This window comes from Copadichromis virginalis, linkage group LG20 (assembly GCF_057382275.1).
Source record: "Copadichromis virginalis isolate Kocher_CV1m ecotype Utaka linkage group LG20, C_Virginalis_male_GT1.1, whole genome shotgun sequence".
Lineage (NCBI taxonomy): Eukaryota > Metazoa > Chordata > Actinopteri > Cichliformes > Cichlidae > Copadichromis > Copadichromis virginalis.
Window position 1 is genome coordinate 17,322,508 of NC_140637.1, and position 20,980 is coordinate 17,343,487.

General features: G+C 39.6%; 2 protein-coding genes across 5 annotated transcripts; both read right to left on the reverse strand.

The window, feature by feature from the left end:
• Positions 1 to 384: 384 nt before the first annotated feature.
• ythdf1 (YTH N6-methyladenosine RNA binding protein F1) lies at positions 385 to 9,738 on the reverse strand. 2 transcript variants are annotated; one of them, XM_085443057.1, is made up of 6 exons: positions 9,361 to 9,738; positions 8,963 to 8,990; positions 8,366 to 8,460; positions 5,482 to 7,095; positions 2,039 to 2,083; positions 385 to 1,916 (listed from the first exon to the last, which is right to left on the reverse strand). In XM_085443057.1, exons 1-6 carry the CDS (start codon positions 9,388 to 9,390, stop codon positions 1,902 to 1,904), a joined length of 1,827 nt encoding a protein of 608 aa, XP_085299183.1. In that variant the 5' UTR covers positions 9,391 to 9,738; the 3' UTR covers positions 385 to 1,901. The 2 variants fall into 2 exon arrangements, with proteins under 2 accessions (XP_085299183.1, XP_085299184.1); XM_085443058.1 differs by lacking the exons at positions 8,366 to 8,460; positions 8,963 to 8,990; positions 9,361 to 9,738 and adding an exon at positions 7,224 to 7,317.
• A 69-nt stretch (positions 9,739 to 9,807) lies between these two features.
• Positions 9,808 to 19,009, reverse strand: nkain5 (sodium/potassium transporting ATPase interacting 5). 3 transcript variants are annotated; one of them, XM_085443059.1, is made up of 7 exons: positions 18,695 to 19,007; positions 17,603 to 17,740; positions 15,479 to 15,559; positions 13,700 to 13,897; positions 11,491 to 11,551; positions 11,285 to 11,355; positions 9,808 to 11,193 (listed from the first exon to the last, which is right to left on the reverse strand). In XM_085443059.1, the coding sequence occupies exons 1-6, from the start codon at positions 18,746 to 18,748 to the stop codon at positions 11,300 to 11,302; spliced, it is 588 nt and encodes a 195-aa protein (XP_085299185.1). In that variant the 5' UTR covers positions 18,749 to 19,007; the 3' UTR covers positions 9,808 to 11,193; positions 11,285 to 11,299. The 3 variants fall into 3 exon arrangements, with proteins under 3 accessions (XP_085299185.1, XP_085299187.1, XP_085299186.1); XM_085443061.1 differs by lacking the exon at positions 11,285 to 11,355 and having other exon boundaries at positions 18,695 to 19,009; XM_085443060.1 differs by lacking the exon at positions 9,808 to 11,193 and having other exon boundaries at positions 11,203 to 11,355; positions 18,695 to 19,008.
• Between the last annotated feature and the right edge of the window lie 1,971 nt (positions 19,010 to 20,980).

Consider the following 20,980-nt stretch of genomic DNA (forward strand, 5'->3'; position numbering starts at 1 on the left):
CCTAAGTCAAAACTTCGAGTTAGTAAAAATATCAGAGAAAGTTGAGATGTCAAAAATATAGTCAAAAATTTTAAATAATATAAGAAGTTTTCACTTAACTGTGCCAGGAGAAAAAGTTTTTGTTTTGGTGGAAACAAGCATCCATACTATACTTTCTGTTCTCAAACTTGTCACATGTGCCTGTTTCAGCTGGAGGTCACTTCCTGTTAAAGAAGACTTCTTTCTTCCTACCGTCACCATGATCAGTGACTGAGAACCTCAACTGGAGACGTGCCGTATCGATCTCTGAGACGTTCTAATTTTGTCCGCGAAGCTTTTGTGGCAACTTTTTTTATTTTTCAGAAACAAACTTCCTTGAATGGTCATAAAAACAGAAACACAAACAACAGATAAGTATGTCTTTAATAATGAATATGATCAAATCTAAGAATGTGATAGTGACCTCTGATACAATAGATATTTAATTCAAGGGTGACTTAAAACTTTTTTTTGCATAAATTTTCTATATTCCAATACCATTATATAATTCTGATTGCTCCACAGTCCCTCTCTTTTTCTTCCACTCGCACACACACACACCCACGCACACACCCACATCCACACACAATACAGCAAGCAATTAAAAAAAGAAAATAACAAAAAAAAAGTCACAAACATATACCATATAGGCTAGTCTCTGCGTTTTCATACACTTGACAATAAATCAGTTAAGTATAATGCTACAGTTAAACATTTTGAGGCGATCTCAGTTAGAAATGCCAGTACATTAAAGCTTACATTTTCCGAGGATGAAGGTTATAGTGATGGAAATGATGAAAAGATTATTATAATGTTAAGAAAGAACAAATAAAACTAAACGACGGGCCTGGCTTGAGTTCTAAAAGCAGTGCATGCTACATTGCCCAGAATTTCATAAACAGAGAAAGGGGAAAGAAAGCAGATCCTGTGTTGATTTAAAAAAAAAAAAAAAAAAAATCAACTTAAACAGTATTATTTGAATTTCCATCGTTAAAGTGAGAGCAGGACCACCTTTACGAGCGTTTGATCTTCAGACTTATTTTCCCTGAATCTCTAGCTTGAAAAAATAAATAAATAAATTGAGGTACAGTACTGGAAATAAAAAATATTCCACACTACCGCTGCAAAGAAACGTTACGGCTCCACCCTGTAATGACAAAATCGCACATTTTCTCAACATTACGTTAAACCTGGTGATACATCCTTCAATATATTCTTATAATATTAATGCCTTCTAATGCCACCACCTTTGCACAATTATGTCTATGCATATAGAAACCTTCAGAGACCCCTCACATGAGGGGAAAAAAAAAAAAAAAAAAACAGAAGGAGGAGGAGGAGGGGGCATGATAGAAGTCATTATTTTGTCTTATGATAATACAAAATACAACTGGCCACATACAGATAGCAGACATTTGTCAATAAAGTTGTTGTTCACTCATTAAGATAAAGCAATACAAGCACTTAACATTTCTCCAACACACAAACCACAAAGTGAACAGTCACTGAATATCAGCAGCATGTTGTCGAGAGATTTTTCCAAACAGACGTGCAGATATTTAGAATTAGTTACCAATTTCAGATGTTCGAGGGTAGCGATAGAGATTTATAAGGCTAAAAAATACAGAAAAAACAAGAAAATAGATATTATTGAAGCGATTCATCTGGTGGAACGAGCTTCATCCCTGCACGCATATTGAAGACTGGAACCGGTGGCTCAAATAGTTTGGTCGCAAAAATTAAATAGAAAAAAAAAATATTCGTTTTCAGATATTTTTTTTTTGTGTTTGTTGGTGTCCTTGTGTTTTCTTTTTAAACCTAGATTTCAGCATGTCCATTCAAACACAACCGTCGGCTGAGCTTTCAGAAGAGATTTCTATAGCTTACTTCTGACGGTCCTGAAAGAGAGAATTAAAAAAAACAAAAAACAAATGAATCGTTATCCATGTTTCTACAGAATTCATATTCTCATTCCAACTTTACCCCCACCTGAGAGAGAAAGAAGTAAGATAAGCTTTACCTGATCGATTCGGGATCGACTCTGTATTGAGGCAGGCTCGTAGCTCTGTTAGAAAAAAACACATGAAGACTTAATGAAGTTCTCAGCAGAGAATTATGCTAGGAAGCATCTCCTCAGTCACACTGGAGTAGAAATCTCCTCACGACTAGAAAAATTCAGTAGTTGCTTGGTGATTTACGGTCAGCAACCAGTTGCAAGTAGTCTGGATGCCCAGAGGTTCAGGATGATGAACTGCTGGGCAACCAATTTCAATCACAAGAAGTTCCCTTTACTTCATTAGAAGTGCTCATCTGGTGGCAGGCAGCCTGTCTCCAAACAATTGCAACCACTCAGAGAGATTGTTGAATGTTTGCAAACAATTGCTGTCTGTTTATAGACGCACACAGGTTGCCTACATGTTACAATCAATCTGAGTCTTGACTGCAACGTAGTTGTTTGCAGTAGAAGACTTTGAATCAGCTGGTTTAGCTCTGGTTGTATTCCTATAAAAATGCAAAGTCACCAAACACCTGTGTCATTATGCAGTTAAATCGCTGTGCTTGACCTCACCCAACTGAGACCAGCACACCGACTCTCTCATTGATTTTTAAATCACCATCTCGAGGCACCAAAGTTGCTTTGAAGACAGCAGTTACTGTAAGTGCTGCAGACTTAGTGCGAGTCTTCAGAGTACGCTTATCGCAATGGGTGGCAATAATTTTGGTAGTGTTGGGATCTCCAACCACTGTTTTCACTAGTGGGACTGTAGCATAAATGCTATAAATTTTGCAACAAAACTTTTATTTAAAATATAATTACCACGCAATAGGTATTATGATCCACAATAAAAACCAGGAAAAACCATGAATCTTTACAGCATAATTTACGCAATACATAATAATAGGCTTGTGCGTGACTAGTTTATCAGTGGGCTGATAAACTAGTGACAAACTAACTGTGGACACAGGTGGAAGCCTCATGGCTGAGTAGTCGTTCCAGTTATACTTTTTTGAAGTACACCGCCTGAGGTGCATGCAAATCCCCATGGTCACACACAAAAAAAACCAAAACAAAAAAAACATGGATATCCACATGAAATCTTGCGCTCACCATCTGATGATGAAATTTATATAAACTGGGACTCGGGTGAACAGGGAAGTATAAATGAGGTTTAACCAAGAGCAACAGGTCTCCATTCACACCCACAACCATTTCAGAATCACCACTTAACCTACTATACATGTCTTTTTGTATTTTTCTCATCTATGACACAACTCATGATGAGCTGCATCTGTAGCCACCAAAAGACAACATCAATCAGTATAGATAAATGCACCTGTGCTTCAAACCTTAATAGTTTATCAACCAACTCACAAATCAAGCTTGATTAGTGTTAGCTGATAACTCAGCATGCAACTTTCTAAATATGGTCACTTCTGACTTGTTCCTGATGACTTAATGGGCTCAGTTACTAGTTTCAGGTAATATTATGTGGCTATGTCCATCTTTATATAAAGTCTATGGTTAGTTAACATAAATAACTCCATATAAGGCAACATCATAAATCAGGTCAAGTACACGTTTTGTGCACCTTGTTGTAAGACATTAAGAGTCGGTTAAGGTGCACAAGGTTCAAGGTTCAAGGTCCTTGAACCTTGAGCACCTTGTTGTAAGACATTAAGAGTCGGTTTCGCAGTCGGTGATTGAACGCAGTCCTAATCTAAAAAGAAAATTCAATGTCGACTACAATAGGAAGTTGTATTTAGTCTAGGATTAGGCATAATCCATGTGTAAGAAAGTAAGTCTACAATAGGATTATGGTAGGGGTGTTGTAGTTTTTATCTGAAGCAGTTTTTACACCTGAACCTCAGACACCGTCACCAGAATCAGGTCTGAGCGTTGTGCAGAGCTGTCCTTTCTCACAAGCAGCACACAGCAGGAAATAACCTGCGTCAGATGGGTTCTCACTGCTGGAAATACTATTTTTGGTTTAGGCAAGAGAGCTGACTGAACAGAGCGTGCAGGAGGCAGAACACATGACGCCCACTCGCTTGTTGTGAATTCACAGGACAGTTACCTGCATTGTTCTCAAACAGGCACTATCAGACATCACGCAGACCTGGAACTATGAAGCTGGCAGGTTTAAAACCGTTTGATGCCTGATCTGACTGCAGTTGCACAGGTTCTACTGCTGCTCGATTATGGAAAAAAAATCCCAAATTTTCTAGTCAATTTTTACACCCGTGAGGAACACCTGTCAAGAAAACTAAAGACAAAAACTGTATTTTTATAAAGAAAGAAATCCTGTTTCTCACTCACTGCATGTACCCACAGGCTCGAGTATGGTGATACTGTTTATGTGCGCGCTTCTTTGGCCACTTTGAGCCTTCTCACTCTGCACTGCATCACTGGGAGACAAAAGTGAGATGGTCTTCTTTAAATAGCAGATGACAGCAACAATGTCTGATGTTTCCATGCAAGGTTGTGCTGCAAAGATTACCTGGTCGCATGTGCTCTTTGTTTAAAACACAGCACTTGCAGTGCCCAGAGGGCAGTTAAATATTACCTGTACCCTTATTTTCACACAGATTATTTATATGTATCTGTCACAGCTATTGTAGGTGCTGTTCTTAATTTGCACATTAACGAATAATGTGTTGCTGTATCTGTCTGTCTTAAACTGTCTTGAACTAAATAATGTAACTCTTTTGTGCACCTCAATGAGAGAAGGTCTTTAAATAAAGGATTTATTAATGAGCACGGTGGCACGGTGGTTAGCACTGTTGCCGCACAGCAAGAAGGTCCTGAGTTCAATTCCACCATCAGGCCGGGGTCCTTCTGTGTGGAGTTTGCATGTTCTCCCCGTGTTTGCGTGGGTTCTCTCCGGGTACTCCGGCTTCCTCCCACCGTCCAAAGACATGCAACTTGTGGGGATAGGTTAATTGGATAATCCAAATTGCCACTAGGTGTGAATGTGCGAGTGCGAATGGTTGTCTGTCCCTATGTGTTGGCCCTGCGACAGACTGGCGACCTGTCCAGGGTGTACCCCGCCTCTCGCCCTATGACAGCTGGGATAGGCTCCAGCGCCCCCCGCGACCCTGAAAAGGATAAGCGGAAGCGAATGGATGGATGGATTTATTAATGATAGTACTGAGATCGTGATTATTCATTATGATTTCCCACTTTGAAAACATGGATTTAAATAGCGGCTTTATTACCTTCTTGATTATCTTGATTTGCTAATCACAAGAAATTAAAATCGGATCAATTGCGAAGCTCTAGTAACACACAGGACATGCTGTAGAGCATGTGTGCAAACAAAAGTGAAAAGCAAGGGTCCAAAGAAGATATTTTAGTAGAAATGTGAACAAAACATTCTTCCCCCACATTAACTTTTTTCATACAGCAGCAGCAAAACCTTAACAGATTCATTCATTTGTATTTAATATCAAAGACATGTCTACCTTTTTCACCACCTCCTCTTCCTCTTGCTTCTTCTCGTAGTGGGAAAAGTCATCGAAGATGGAGGTGGTGTGTTTGTACTGGGCAATAATCTTGAGCACCTGCTTTGCTTTTTCCAGAGGAACCTCTTGAGTGTCACGTGAGTTGGTGACCGGCTTGTTGTCGTTGTTTTCCAGGCGGATGTGGCGCAGCTGGCTATTAGGCACGTCCTTAACAAACAACCAGTTCACATCAAACTTGCCCTTCCACTTGTCCTGCGCCCACACACCTGCGCTGGTGCCGTAGTCCACCGGCGAGCGCATCTCCGCCACGCCGCAGAAATGCCCGCTGCCATTGACGCTGAACAGCAAGTAGACGGGCCCTTTAGAGTTCATGGCTCTGTAGGCTGAGTCTAGGCGCTTGTTGCCGTGCTCTGTGCTGCACCAGATGGAGTACTTGATGGAGCGGTGGATGTCGTCCTCGGAGTAGCTTTTAATGATAAACACGCGGCCGTTTTTCAGGTTCCAGTCAAACTCCTTGGGGTTGTAGCTATGGGCCGCTCTCAGTTTCTCCAGCACAGGGTGGGACTCTGATCCCAGGTCTGGAGGCCCCACCCCACCCCCTCCATTACCAACACCACCGCCGTTGGAGGAGCCGCTGCTGTCCAAGCTTCCTCCACCGTAGCACAAGTTGCGGTTGCGTGGGGCTACCCAGCGGGTCTGAGGTGTGGGAGCAGAGTTGTGGTTCTGGTAAGAATGAGGCGGAGGCGGACCCTGCAGGGTCATCTGCTGCACCAGGGACTGGGCAGAATGCAGGGATTGCTGAAGGGGAGGCAAGAGACTGGGAGCATGGGAGTGAAGCTGGGGCTGGTGCTGTTGGTGGTGGTGGGGTAAAGGAGGGGCCATCTTGGTCACAGTCCCTTTATTGTCCCACGTATCAATGTCCATGCTGTGTTTGATGGGAGGTGGAGGCAGAGGTCCTCCGACTATAGGAGGCTTGTTCTTGGTCTTTTGTTGCTGCAGCTTGGCAGGTTTACTAGCGATTGCAGCCCACGATGTCGGCTTCGGAGGGGGCATTCCCATTGGTGTGCCACCGTTGCCTGTGGCAACAGCAGCCGCTACACTGCCGCTGCCACCGATCACGGAGCCTGCACTCTTCACACCTGAGCCACTTCCAGTCACGTCCCCGCCTATTTTGAGGCCCAACATGCCCTGCTCTATGCTGTTCATACCTGGGGCCTTGCTTAGGGTGTCACTATGGAAACCTGTCTGGCCATCAGGGACTAAGGTGCCTCCAAGTGAGCTTGGTGGGTAGCTGTAGCTCCCCCCGTAGGCTGAGCTCTGAGTCTGCTGTCCCTGAGAACCACTGGTGCCCCAGGCAGAGAACGCTGGATTCTCTGGGAAGAAGTTAAACCTGTGAGGGTAGATGCTGCTGCTGAGCCCGCCCGGCTGCCCAAACACCGTGTCGTGCATGAAGTGGTGGTCTCCATTGCTGAGCGGGGCATAGGGTGTCAAGTAGGGAATCGGTGGATCACCTCCTGTAGACCAAGGAGCCTCACTGAGAGGATAAGGAAATCCAATAGAGGGGGCATAGTAGCTGGACAGGTAAGGGTCTGTCATGGACTGATAACTGTTATTCTGCAAAAAGAAACAGAAAAAGATCCTTTTAACAAAATCAAAGTAAATGTTTTGCTCTTTCACCCTTTTCTCCACACTCCACTGTCCCCTACACCTTACACTCTGTTATACTGAACCGCTTTAATCACCTGATAATTGTCGTGCTGATTCCACTCCATTTAGTACGCCTTTTAGTAAGGTACTTTATTTTGCTTTGTTGAATTTGAGATATTTTACTTTCCTCTTCTCAACTTGACTCACGGATGCAATCATGACTCATACGTGATAATAGGAAACACCACTTATAAACCCACAGGTCACGCTGTTGAACAAAGCAAACATTATGTCACAAAACAAACCAGCATCCTCCTCTGTCACGCCAACTTTCTGCATGTCCTCCGTCACTACATTCTCTTTCTTTTACTGTCTTCTTCGTCTTTTCCTCCTGCTCCATATTCAGAACCCATCTATCCAGTCTACCCACAATCCCTCTACTGCACATGTCCAAAAACCATCTCAACTTTGCCTCTATAACTTTGTCTCTGAACCAATCAACCAGAGGTGTCCCTCTATTCAATTCCAATGAAAACCTTACTTAATGACACCACTGAACAGCATGATGGGAAGAAAATATGCTAATCAAGGCTAACTGGCGATTTTACCCAGAGACAGAACAATTTATGCCACAAAGTTGGGAAGAATAATTTCAAATGGTTTTTATTTGAAAGCTGCATTTAAACATTAATGCTAATGAGCTAAACAATCATTGTTTAAAGACAGCAGCCCAAAAAAATTATATTAGTTTTGACTGTATAGTCCAAATACTATTTTTAGGTATGAGAGTCTAAGATCAGACTTTTTGTTCCTTTGGTCGTGCTGTTTCATTTTATTTTATTTCTTTTTTAATGATGACATTAAAGAGTTTTATATTTTTTTATAATGTTAACAAAATTCACCAGATTTTTTGGTCATACTGCCCAGTGCTACACTGATTCAAAGTTATAAGAGGATAAACCTTAAAATCCTAAAATCATTTTATTTATAAGGTCTCCAAAAAGTTAAAAGAAACAGTGACCCCACTGTTTTCCCTTTCAACAGATCGAACATGCATATGTGCGCACATGTATATTTAACCAATGTGATCATATGTTAATTCTTTTACTTCCTAAAACTCAAAGACTAGTTTGGTTATATTACATTGTTATTATTCAGTGCTTTCCATCTCATCACTACTTTTGAGCTGCTGTAACAGGTGAATTCCCCCCTGTGGGATTCAATAAAGTTTTCCTACCTGACTGGACTGGCCGGTAAGATAGGGCTCAAAGTCATTATCATGGACAGCATCCTTCTGATGGAGGGAGCCATTCTGCACCGAAACTGAAAAGGCTGCAATAAATAGAATCAAAGCTGCACACGGGAACTTATACACACACTTTGAAAGAAAAAAAAAAACAAAGCTAAAAAAAAAGAAAAATACCCGTTTTTAATATTATGACACCTCATGATATATTCACATTGCAGTTAATAATGATACAAACTAAACACCAGCATGTATTCACTCTAAATGTACAAATAGGTTTCCAAAAGATGTGCACTTTGTGCTACACAGCTGTAGACAAATGAGAGGAGGTCAACGTGAATGATGAGTACCGAGAATTAAAATTGATTTTTCTGTCTTCCTGATTGATAAATATAGCATTTAGGAGCTGACCTTTTGAAATATGTGAGGTACCTTAATTTTAAAAGATTTTTGCAGTGGTTATCACTATTACAAACCGCTACAGAAACATGTTCCATATTAGGTGGTGATGCACTCAGTAATAAGCCTGCCAGGCCAGTTTGTCCCCCTCTAGATACAGAAAACATCTAGAGATCCATCATCTCTTACCTTTGCTTGCATCTTGTCCTTTCGATGTCTTATCAGTCGTTTTGGGAGGATGAAAAAAAAGAGAGAGAGAGCTTGTGTGGGTCACGACTGGAAAATTCAGAGCATTAAGACATCACCCTAGCCTCACACTGAGATGTATTCAGACATTTCCTCCGAAAAACCTCACTGACACATAAAAAGCATCAGCGCTCGGCGATGTGGTATGTTAGGGCCACTCTGATACCCACTGGGAGCTGTGGTCCAGGCCTTGGTTTGTTACCAGCAGTGAGTAGTTTTCCAGCTATCCTTAGCTTGCAGCGGGGGCATCGTCTCCAGAGAGGGGTGCACACCATGCTCATCTCTCCTTCCTGCAGAAATATAAACCCGAAGCTGAAGGTATCCCCCTGTTTGCTGCTTACCTGAGGGTCAATGCTAGCGGCAGACATCATTCATTCACCAGGTGCTGTGTTAGACTGGAGCTCCGATGAGACGTGCCGTGTGTAAGCTGCACACTCCGCGGTGTGGAGAGGCTATTAGCCGGAGAAGCTGGCTGCTTGCTCTGCGTTACTTTGCTGCTAACAGTTAAACAGAGTTAGCAGCAGCTTTTAGCCGGTGTCTCTACTCGACCCGGACTGTTTGCTCCTCGTAGCCCTGCTGGCACTCCGCGCTGCCCTGTCCACATTAATCCAGCGGGGCTGCGATCCGCTCCGACCCCCCTCTCTGCTAAATTAAAACCCAACCAGCCTCGGTGGCCCTGCTTCACTTGCCCCAAACGGCAGCTTCATCCGGGGTCTGCGGGGCGGAAATGACGCCGCTAATGTGAAAAACGCGTCCAAGGCTACCTAGCAGCAGAAGTAGCAGAGCGAGCTCATGTCATTAATTTCATTTTTTTTTAATTAAAAATAAATTAATTGATTAAATCATTTCTTAAAGGTATGGAATCTAATTCTAATTACGGCTTTTTAAGAAAAATTTTTTCTAGGAATGGAAGTTTTTTTTCTGCCACCGATTTTTTTTAAAACTTACTAATCATAGGTCAAAAATTAAGTTAATTTAAATAAAAAAATTTCTCAGAAGTTATTTGGATTTTTCTCGGACGTTTTTAGTTAAGTCGAACCATTTGAGATAATGCTACGGAATCCTGAAATATGCATGACAAAAATGTTTCTGTAGGTCCAAATTTTGGGGATAAATAAATCAGTATATCTTATCTTTAAACACAAAATATATCAAAATAACCTAAATAAGTGGAACAGTATAAACTGTAGCTCAATAAAATACAATCCAGTATGACAAAAGAAATCTCTTAAGGGGAAAAAATATTTGAAAGCAAACAACAAATAAATAAATAAAAAATCAACTGAAAATGGTCCAAGAACACTATACTATAACACTATGTTTAATAATAATAATTTCCAAAATGTGGGACGAATAATCAAATTACAGTCACTTACATTCATAATGCTTTTTTGTGCAGTAGTGGTACAAAATCATCTAAAGTAAATGACAACATTGCTATATTACTTTATTTTTTACTCTTTCTTTTATTACTGTTTGGTAGTTTGGTGATAAATGAAACATATTTTATAAGTTCACATAATTAATTTTAAATGTAGCTAGCATTTAAAGCTGTCAGTGTAACAAGTGCAACATTTTTTTTTAATCTAAACTGTACACGAGACAAAATTGCACACAAAGAAATGTAATCTTAAATAATGTACAGTACTTGAGTAAATGTACTTACATTTCACTAATGGAGGTAAAACTGTATATGAATGAATAAACATTAGATGAACATTAGCAGTAATCCACTATAAGGCAAATTGTGGACACAGTTTATTCCACTGACTGATGACACACATTATACACGTTGGGGTCCTCCCTTCTTCTAATTGAAATTACACATAATAATAATTTGTACATTTTATGAAACATCAGAAAGAACACCAGCTGCATATGTACAAATTTAGAACCACAGTATTCTGTCAGACAGCCGAACCTACAAACAGTCTTTCACATACATGCTGAGAGGTAGCGTTACTACTGGATAAAACTAGAAAATATCAACATGCAATAGACTGGAGACTCCTCTTTTGAATCAGGCCACAGTGTGAGAAATGTACACAGTGAGATTCGGCATCTCTGTGTGAGTGTTATTGACCATGTCAGAGATGACGCACTATCAGACTCTGCAGAGTTGTTTGATCTTCTTCTTAGTTCCTTCTCAGCTTTTCACTTTTTTTATTTATAATCTAAAAAACAAAAAACATAGGAAATACATTGTGCAGCAGAGGATGGGCCTAGCTTAGCTTACATGAGTGCAAACAAATGTGGGCTACTTACCAATGGATTGTAACACTAGAAAAGCAACTTAGAGGGTTTGGATGGATGGTGAAACTCACCAATGAAGTTAACTAAAATAAACATAAAACAAAATGAATGAAAGGCGTGCATAAACATGCCGTTTCTTTGTAATGGATTGTTATCCAATAAATTAGATAATGTAAGAAAATGAGATTGTATTTGACACTGATCAGGAGGACACTTACAGCTGTCATCCTCTTCTGAAAATGTGCTGGCCACATAGCAGGCGTAAACAAATCCCGGGAGCTGTAGGATTATCACAAAAGCATAAGAAAAGAACAGCATATTTTAAAATCTTCTGTCTTTTAATATTAACGCAAAACACAAAGCAGACAGTAGACTTTGCTGACAGCGAAAGATTTTATGAGTTAGTGGGAAAAAAACATGTAAATAATAACTTACCTCTTAATTCCAGTTAGCTATCTTATTTGCATTCCTACTCAGAGAAACTATCTGTCTGTAGATGTACTCTTAAAATATTACACAAGAAATTGTTTTAGATATTAATGGTTTAAAATCTCTGCACATCTGAATGAACAACAGGTGCGTAGGAAGAAAGAATTAGTATTGAAAAGATTCATTGTAACCTCTGCACTACGTCTTGCTTGCCATGACTTTATTAAATCAAAACCTTTTTCTCCAACTGACGTTCATCAGCTAGAAGAAATTTTCACATAAGGACTCAAACACAGTTTAATATACATGTTCACCAGCATACACCTTAAGGCGATTTATACTGTACGGTAAGGACCCCACAATAATACAGAGAAAATATCAACCAATCACATGACATCATGTGACCAAGTCTTCAGTTTAATAGTGATTGGGTCTTCAATATATGGAGTACAATCAAAAAGTTGCCATTGAGCTGCCAGAAATTTGGCTATTCTTAACTTTCTACCTTTATGTTCTATTAGGACCACTTGCTCGTGCATTTTAATGATTTTTAGCATGCACCTCAAAATAGCATCCACTTTTTGCATCAACTTTTATGTTTATCACTGCTAATACTCCTGATACTCAGAGAGGAAAGAGCAGCATTCAGTGGAACAGTTATGTTTCAAAGTGTGAAGGAAGCACAGACATGAGTATACTGGTCATTTTCATGATATTCATAAAGGTTTTGACCCATGAATGCACCCTGCAGTTTCAGACTGTTGTGTAGATTTATGCTTTAGTCCCCTGAGGTGTTTGAGGCTTTCATGCCTGCTCACAGGACACTGAAGACTTAATCTTTGTCCACCTGCTCTACTTGCAAGTACAGCTTCTTGCAATTCTACAGTATCTCCTTCATCAACATGAAATTTAAGTTGAGCACAGAAGGAGATCACAAATGCACAAGTGCAAGTGGCCAAAATAGGAATGTGTGAGGACATTACTAGAAGTGAAGATCTACCAAAATCAAATCAGAACTATATTTTTCTTTTTATCAATGAAATTAAGGCACTTGTAATAGAGTCCAGAACACCACAACCAACTACTGGTATTTCAAAAACACAACCTTTCCTAATCATAAGCAAACCTGAAAAACACGCTTTATAAAAGCAGAATTTATGGCAGAGCTGCTGTGTTGAGTGTATTTAGCATATGCAATACATTGTGTAAGGAAGTAGGCCTTCATCAGGGTCCCCTAATGAAGGCCACAAGCCAAACCATGTTGGTCACTTAATAAAGATTTCTATTACTTTAAGTGTCGCTGGAGTCTCCACGACATCTGATATCAAACAGACTCAACCGTCAATTTTTTTATATTCTGTTTGAAGTGAATAATTAAAACTACTTTTAGTCACATAAATTAACCCAGTGTTGACCAGAGAAATGAAGTGCTGTATAAAAAAGACATAAATATAGATTCATTAATTGAACAAAATTGAAATAAATCACACCCAGCAGATTGAACTGGCTTCAAAATGTTTTCAAAAACAGGACCTAATATCGCAGTAATTCACTTTTGTAGATAATACACAAACTGAAAGTGTGTACCAGCTCTCTCTAGTGTGATAATATGATGTTATTCTTAAATATCGGCTCTGTTACTAATCTACAGATTCTGTTGCTAAGCAACAGTTAGTTCCCAGGTGTACTGATGCATGCTTATTACAATTAAAATGACATTAAATAATATATAAATACAGTTATGTCCATATGTTTTGGGGTAATGACACATGTTTTTTTATTTTTGCCATACTATTTTATTATTTGGTTTTGTTGTCATGGGGTGACATATGCTGATCTTATTTTTATGGATTTCTGGACCAGTGTAGCTCTAATGACATGAAAAGACAGCTTTTCCACTTCACTTTTTAACCAGCCCTTGCTGTGAAGGCGACATCTGGCAATGGTGCCATTTTAAAGTCTTGTTAAATGAAGTGTTGAACAAAACTAAAGACTCACTGATATGAGGAGCTGGATGATGCAGTGCAGGATTTCTATGTACTGGTATTCCAGCCAGCAGCTCAGCACTGTGGTAAGCTCTGGATTTTGCTGGTTCTTCCATCCAGCAGAGGGAAGTCTCTCGCTTTCACATCCCGGCCCATTCTCCTTCCACCAGGAATGATGTGAGGATACACCGAAGGACAGAATATCACCATCCTTAAGGGAGCAAACAGACAGGTGGTAGTTCATTTTGTTAATATTATTAAGCCTGAAAAGCAGCACGATATCCATAAAATTCAGAAAACATAAAAAACTCAATGCAGTACAAATTTTATTCTGACTTTAGTGAAAATGAATCCATGCACTAAGAACCAAGTCTTATTTCACCTAATTTTACTTTTTGTCCTTTTTCTTTATGCACCAGTCACGTAAGAGTGTTGCTACAAGCATATACTTACCAGAAATGTTATTAGGTACACCTTGCCAGTGCTAGGTTGACCTTTGCCTTCAGCCCAGCTTTAATTCTTCATGGCATAGCTTTAACAAGTTACTGGAAACATTCCTCAGAGATTTTAGCCCATTTTAACATGATAGCATCACACAGTTGCTGCTTTCATTCTACCACATCCCAAAGGTGCTCTTTTTGTGATCTGTTCACTGTTTAAGTACAGCAAAATGAATTTGAGTTTTGTAATATGGTGCGTTATCCTGCTGGAGGCAGCCATCAGAAGATGTTTACACTGTGGTCATAAAGGGATGGACATGGTCAACACTAATACAGAACCGGTAGGCTGTTATTTATTTATTTAATCAATGGTAAATTGGCAATAAGGGGTCAACGTGTGCCAAAACAAATATCACCCATAACACTACACCATCAGCAACCTGAACCGCTAATACAAGGCAGGATGGATTTATGCCTTCATATTGTTTAACCTAAATTCTGACCCTATTCTGAATGTTTTGGCACAAATAGAGATGGGCAACATTCTTTTAATCTTCTGTTGTCTGGTTTTGGTAAGCCTGTGTGAATTTTACCCACATTTTCTAGTTCTTAGCTGACAAGAAAGACACCTGGTGTGGTCTTCTGCTTCAAGGTTCCACATGCTGTTCATTCAGAGATGCTCTTCTGCATATGTTGGTTGTAACAAGTGGTTATTTAAGTATCTGTTGCCCTTGTACCAGCTCAAAGCAGTCTGCTTATTCTCCTCTGACCATATTGTCTTGACCATGTCTACATGTGTACATACATTGAGTTGCTGTGATGTAACTAGCTGATGAGACTTGCATTGCTACATCTTCAAATTGATATAACAGAGTAACACTAATAAATATTGCATAACTGTAGTGATCCAGTTATGAAAACACTACACAGGGATGATTTGCAGGAGAAATGCCTAAGAAATGTTTTACTCGACCAAATGTTACATTTTAAATCAGTGAACAGAATCCAACCATCATTAAAATTAAAATACAGCATTGTTTGTATTCGGGGAGCTAAGACAAGATTGAATGACTGACTTGAAAATTATTCTGAACAGTTTTATTTTTAACATTTGTCGTCATTTCCCTAAATTATAATTAGGGTTTGGTCTTCCCGAGTGCAGACAGTGTACATAAACAACTTAACGAGACTTGTTTGCGGCTGAGGATAGGCACATTGCTGTAAGGTGTCTGTCACTCTGAGTCTGTAATTGGAGGCAGATCTTGAAAAGAGTGACATGGACAGAGCTGAACATTGTATTTAGGAGCTCTTGGTCCCTAATTACCTGACACGTACGTGACCATTAAAGTTACCTTTGAAAGCCCTCCCAAATCCAGGTAGAGACAGCTCACAAAGACATTCCAGCCAACCCACAACAACGTCCACAGCAGGTACTGAGAAAATAGAAGCACAGAATTACACTGGGAATGACAGCATGGACTGAGGTTGAGGTTGGCTGGGCTGAGATGTAGTGAAATATATATAATATATATATATATATCACTATATAATAAAATGTATATTTTTTTCCTGTTAAATACAGTAAAGTTATACTACCATGACATATTCAGCATAATCCAGATCAACCCAGCTCACTGCTGCTTGGTGTTATTATACTACTCAGCTTTCTTACAAACTTAACATGAGATGGTTTTGGTCACAAACACCATACCATACACTACCAGCACAGTTAATGCTGCATAGCACAGGGAGCTGCTTTTTTCCACTGACTACCTGATATTTTGTGGGGCTTTTTTTTAAATGTGTTTCATTATGTTTTTTTAATGTCTTACCCTTTTTTGTCATACATTAGATGGAAAACAAAGGCTGAAAACCTCTGTCTGTGCAGAAAATACTGATCATTTTAGTGCTTAGCTTGGTACAATGACATGAAAATGGGAGAAAATAGCCTAGATGGCACTTCAATCTGCACTAAACAAACTGCATCTTGTTTTTGTAATTCTCGCAAAAAGGAAGTGTAAAAGCCATTTTTAGTGGTTTTTTCTAGTATGTTGTTTTCTAGTAGGACTCGTTTTGGTTATTGGCTGTGACTGTGTATAAAAGATGAGTATAGCTACAGTTGCATTACCCATTTGTTTCTGGACTGCATCTTGAAGCATCTGGCTGCTGTTATATTGTTTTTTAGAGCTAGAATTAAAACATATTTTAATGAGAAGAGCAAAGTCATCAGCAAGATAACCATTAAATATCACTGTTTATCATACATATATATATGTATATATGTATGTACATACATACATACATACATATGTATGTATGTATGTATGTATGTATGTATACATATATAAGATAATATTGTGAATAACTGTGCAATTGTTCTTTTTGCAAAGCTTTTCTCAGTTCTGGCTGGTGGATTATCTCTTTGTGTTCGTACACTTATGCTTGAGTGCAATTTATTACTGAACTAAAGCATAAACTAAAATCAAAATAGATGAGTTATAAATAACTGATACACACTGCAGTTGTTATGAAAAGGGGAAAATACCTATAGGGACATTTTTTAACTTTTAGGCTTTAAATACATCAATAAAAACATTTTAATATGGAAGTCAAAGGGGATTGATATGCTTTTGGAGTCAGCGTCTAGTGGTCATTGGAGGAACTTCAGCCTTTGCACAACTGAATTTTTCAGCCCTGGAAGTGGCCACTCATATATATCTCACATATAACCAGCACTGGCATAATAGAGAGGCCTCAGCAGTTCAGACGAGACCAATAATGTCACTGTGCCCACTCAGCTGATCTCTCCTGATATACTTCAGCTGTAAGTTACACTGATTCATAACAGTTTGGTAATGAAAAACTTAAACACCCATAAGACAGATATGTTTCTGCAGTGCTAGCACAATTTAATTATTTGGTTCAGAGTATCTTACTGTTTCTGCAGCAATTGTGGCAACCAGTATGACAAAGGAGCACACTGAGCGGACAGGGCATGTGCAGGTCAGATTTTGGAAAGTAGCCCTGATGTCTCTTAAACTAAAAAGAGGTCAGCTTGAGCTGCTTGTTTTAAAGCGCGACCTTTGTGCTGAAGATATTGTGTGCTCACAGTCAGCTGCCCCAGTGTGTGGGGAGTTCATTGACCTGTTTCTGCACCTTGAGAATTTGTCCCTCCTCTTTTCCCTCCTGCATTGCCCCTGAAATATAAGACAGATAATTTTGCACTCTTCTGACTCCTCTGTCAAAGTTGGTTGCCTTCTAGTTCACATGGTCTGCTGCCAACTCCGGATATAACATATGATTTAAGTAGCTGTGGAGATGCTGGTAAGTCTAAATAAAGTTAGCAGTCATTATATTGAGCCTGACTACTGTGTATTCACAGTACTGATCTTCTTGATGGGAAGCTTGAATGAACTTTTTTATGACAAACCAAAAACAGCTGTTTCTTATGAGACAACACTCAGTATTAGACTTACCATTATAACGTAGCGTGATCTGTACTGGACTGCACCAAACAGGCCGAGGATGACCATGATGATGTGAAAAAAGTTGATCATGATGGGAGCCCACTGGTAGCCCAGAAAGTCAAACACCTGCCTCTCCAGCGCTGTAATCTGCAGGGCAGAGTTTTAAATGAATTTTAAAACAGCAGTGAGTGTCAGTTGAGCCTATGCTGCCATGGCTTGTTAGACCATGATCTTTGACCTTGTTTTCTTTTTATAAGTTTCCAAGGCAACTGAGCCATGGGAGACAAAGCATTCTCAGGGAAATACAGCTGGTTTATAGTGTCATGTCCTCTGGGGTCACAGTCCCAGTGAGCCATACAGGGGGCAGGGTGGGAAACACAGAGGAGGAGGGCAAAGTGGGAGCAGCCCTTTATTGTGGTGGTGGGCGGTCACTGCTATTCTCCACCTTCAACTAAAATTGCCCGCTACAGAAAATAAATGATTTGCTGCAGTCAACAAGTAGTAGCCTACTATTTTCATTACAGCCTATTCTGCTAATTGTTTGATCTATAAAATGCCATAATGCAGTCATTTTCAACTGGCCGAACCAAAAGTCCCAAATAAATTGACTTTACTGTAACAGAAGCGCTAACAGAAAAAACAAAAAACAAAACGGCAAATAATAAAAGAGCAGTTCGTTTAGGCGTTTCTGCTTTTTAGATTTTACTAGCAAATTTTACTATAATTTAATTTATTACCAACTGTTGCGGTATAATTGAATGACAAACCTGAGTTAATGTGAATGAAAGAACATGCGTAAAACCGTTTAACCTGCTTTTGGTCGCAGTTTGCCTTAAATGGTCTTAAATTTAATATAGTCTTAAAAAAACTGAAGCCTTAAAGCTTAATGCTGCGGAACTTCTTTCACTATAAACAACAAAGAAATGATTCAAGCATAACAGTCATTAACATGCAGTTTTAAATAGCATTTTTACTGTTGTTGTTGTTGTTGTTTTTTTTTCTTTTAGGTTGCTTTGAGTTATTAAAGGGGATAGACAGCAGCTGGCCTGATGCCTAAACAGATGTGTTTATGTCGAAGCATCATGTGCGAAAAGCTCTTACCAGCTGCAAACAACACAGGAGGATCAACATGCATCGCGCCGAGCAGCACCCCATCTTCTTCTTCTGCTCCCTGCCCCCGCTGGTTTGATGATGGTGGTTGTGGGGATGCGGATGTGGATAATAAGGATTTTTTTAATCCGCTCAAACACAACAACCAGACCTGTGAAGCTTCACACCCAGTGGCAGACTCTGTGAGGATAGGTACCTTTACTCCACGAGTAAAACACGGAGGCTGCTGCGCGAAAACTACGGAGAAGGGGGAGGGCAGGCTGATGTATAAAGGGTGAATAGTGCCACACCAAACTTTTATTTATGTTTTTTTGGCAGAAAGTGTCTGTGATGCTCAGTGAAACTAAAGACTGTGTTTTCATCTTTTACTGCTGAATTTATTTCATGTTGCTGTTGGTTTTCAATTCGGTTCAACCTCAACCTTGTAAACTGCACAATATGCCATATGTAGATTATGTGATACAATTGCACATTTATTTGCGTACCTGTGGTATGTTTAGGTAAAATAAAAGTACTACAGATGCTTAGTAAGTATCTTATATTGTGACAATGATTTAAAAAAAACAACAACAAAGAAAAATGGAAAAAAAATGAAAATGAGGTTACATTAAAGAAAAGTTAAAAACAAAGTAAGGATGATATTGTGCAGAAGGGTAGTAAAAAATGCATGAATAAATAATATGCACACTATAAATCTGAGAAACAGCTTCTAAAAGTGTAGGAATCTTATGCCTGACGGTTTTGAAAAGAAGGTGGGAACGTTTTCCTGAAACGGGGTTGAATAAGTCTGAGGGAGACGGCGCTCTGCTGCCTCTGTTGTGGGGCATGGAGTGGGTATGATGGAGAGCAGTTTGTTCAGTGACTTCCCGTCCCCCACTGACTCAAATGCCTCCAGATTCTGGCCAATGATGGTTCCAGACTTTTGAATTAGTTTACTGATCCTGTTGGCATCTCTGGCACTGATCCTGCAACCCCAGCAGACAACAGCAAAGTAAATGGTACTTTCTACCACAGACAAACAAACAAAAAGCAATGCAATACGCACTGCAATATGTTCAAATACAGGGTATTAAAGCTGACTGTAGCTTCTCTCTTATTAGCAAGGGCCCCAACTGTTCCCTCTAAGCTGAGCGCGTGAGCAATCGTGCACTGCTGACACAGTCTCCGCGCACAGAAAATTAGCGAAATAAAATAAATACATGTATTTACTTTAATTCCAATTCAGACTGGATTTTTTTGTGTGTGCAGCGCAGATTTTCTGTGTGGGGAGACCATGTGAGCGGTGCGCGATTGCTCACTCGCTCAGCTTAGAGGGAACCACAGCGGGTAGATCTGCATATTTGATTTGGCAGACATTTTTCTTTGTTTTTAAGCGAATATCGTTCCTGAGACAACTCCAAAGGGATTTACATTGCCTCCCAGGACTGAACGGCTTCACATTGTAGCCTAAAATATACTGTAAAGCAAGCAAAATCATTTTTGTAGAGGCCAAGAATAAAAAACAAAAAAATTGACATAACAAGCCCACATAAAATATGATATGTATGATTCAAAGTTCAAAATAATCCATATTTATCTTCTACTGTACCCTGGTACTGCCCCTGGGTTCATCCAGGAAGCAATTTTCATTCCTTTCCTTATAAATCAATGTTCTTCTGCCAGAACCGAAGCACAGCAGATGCTGTAATAATTCAGTTTGTATAACTAAAATAGTAAAATAATATTAACACCGCTTAAAGTAAAATAGCACTTAGACTAACCTTGATACATCTTAGTTTTAGATAAAAACTGGCACATTTTAAAAGTGTAAAATAAACTCTGATGCGTTATTTCTCATTCCCCCCACTCACTCATGTTTTTTTCTAATCAAAAGCAGGATGTCAGTCAGATTTCTAAAAATCTCTGCTTAAAGAAGCTGCAAAAACAAATTGGTCAGGGTTTGAGGAAGATGAGTACTTAGAATATATGCTTAGTGCCAGTATGAAACACAAACAACAATTAGACATATGAACTATTTCAGGACATTTACTGAACTTCCAGTGTTAAAGTACCTGTCCTCTACGATCCTCTGTGGCACGGATCGACCCTCATACAGCAACACCGTCTACTGCGCCCTGATTGGCGGTTGCGCTTCCACAATGCTCTGAAAACACCAGCAGGTGGTGGTAGTGGTAGAGGTAAAGGCTTCAAAGGTCTGCGTATGGCAAGGTTACGCCAAACTACACCAGTGAAAAATCATCACTGGCCTACTTTTATATCCCTTTATTACATCACATT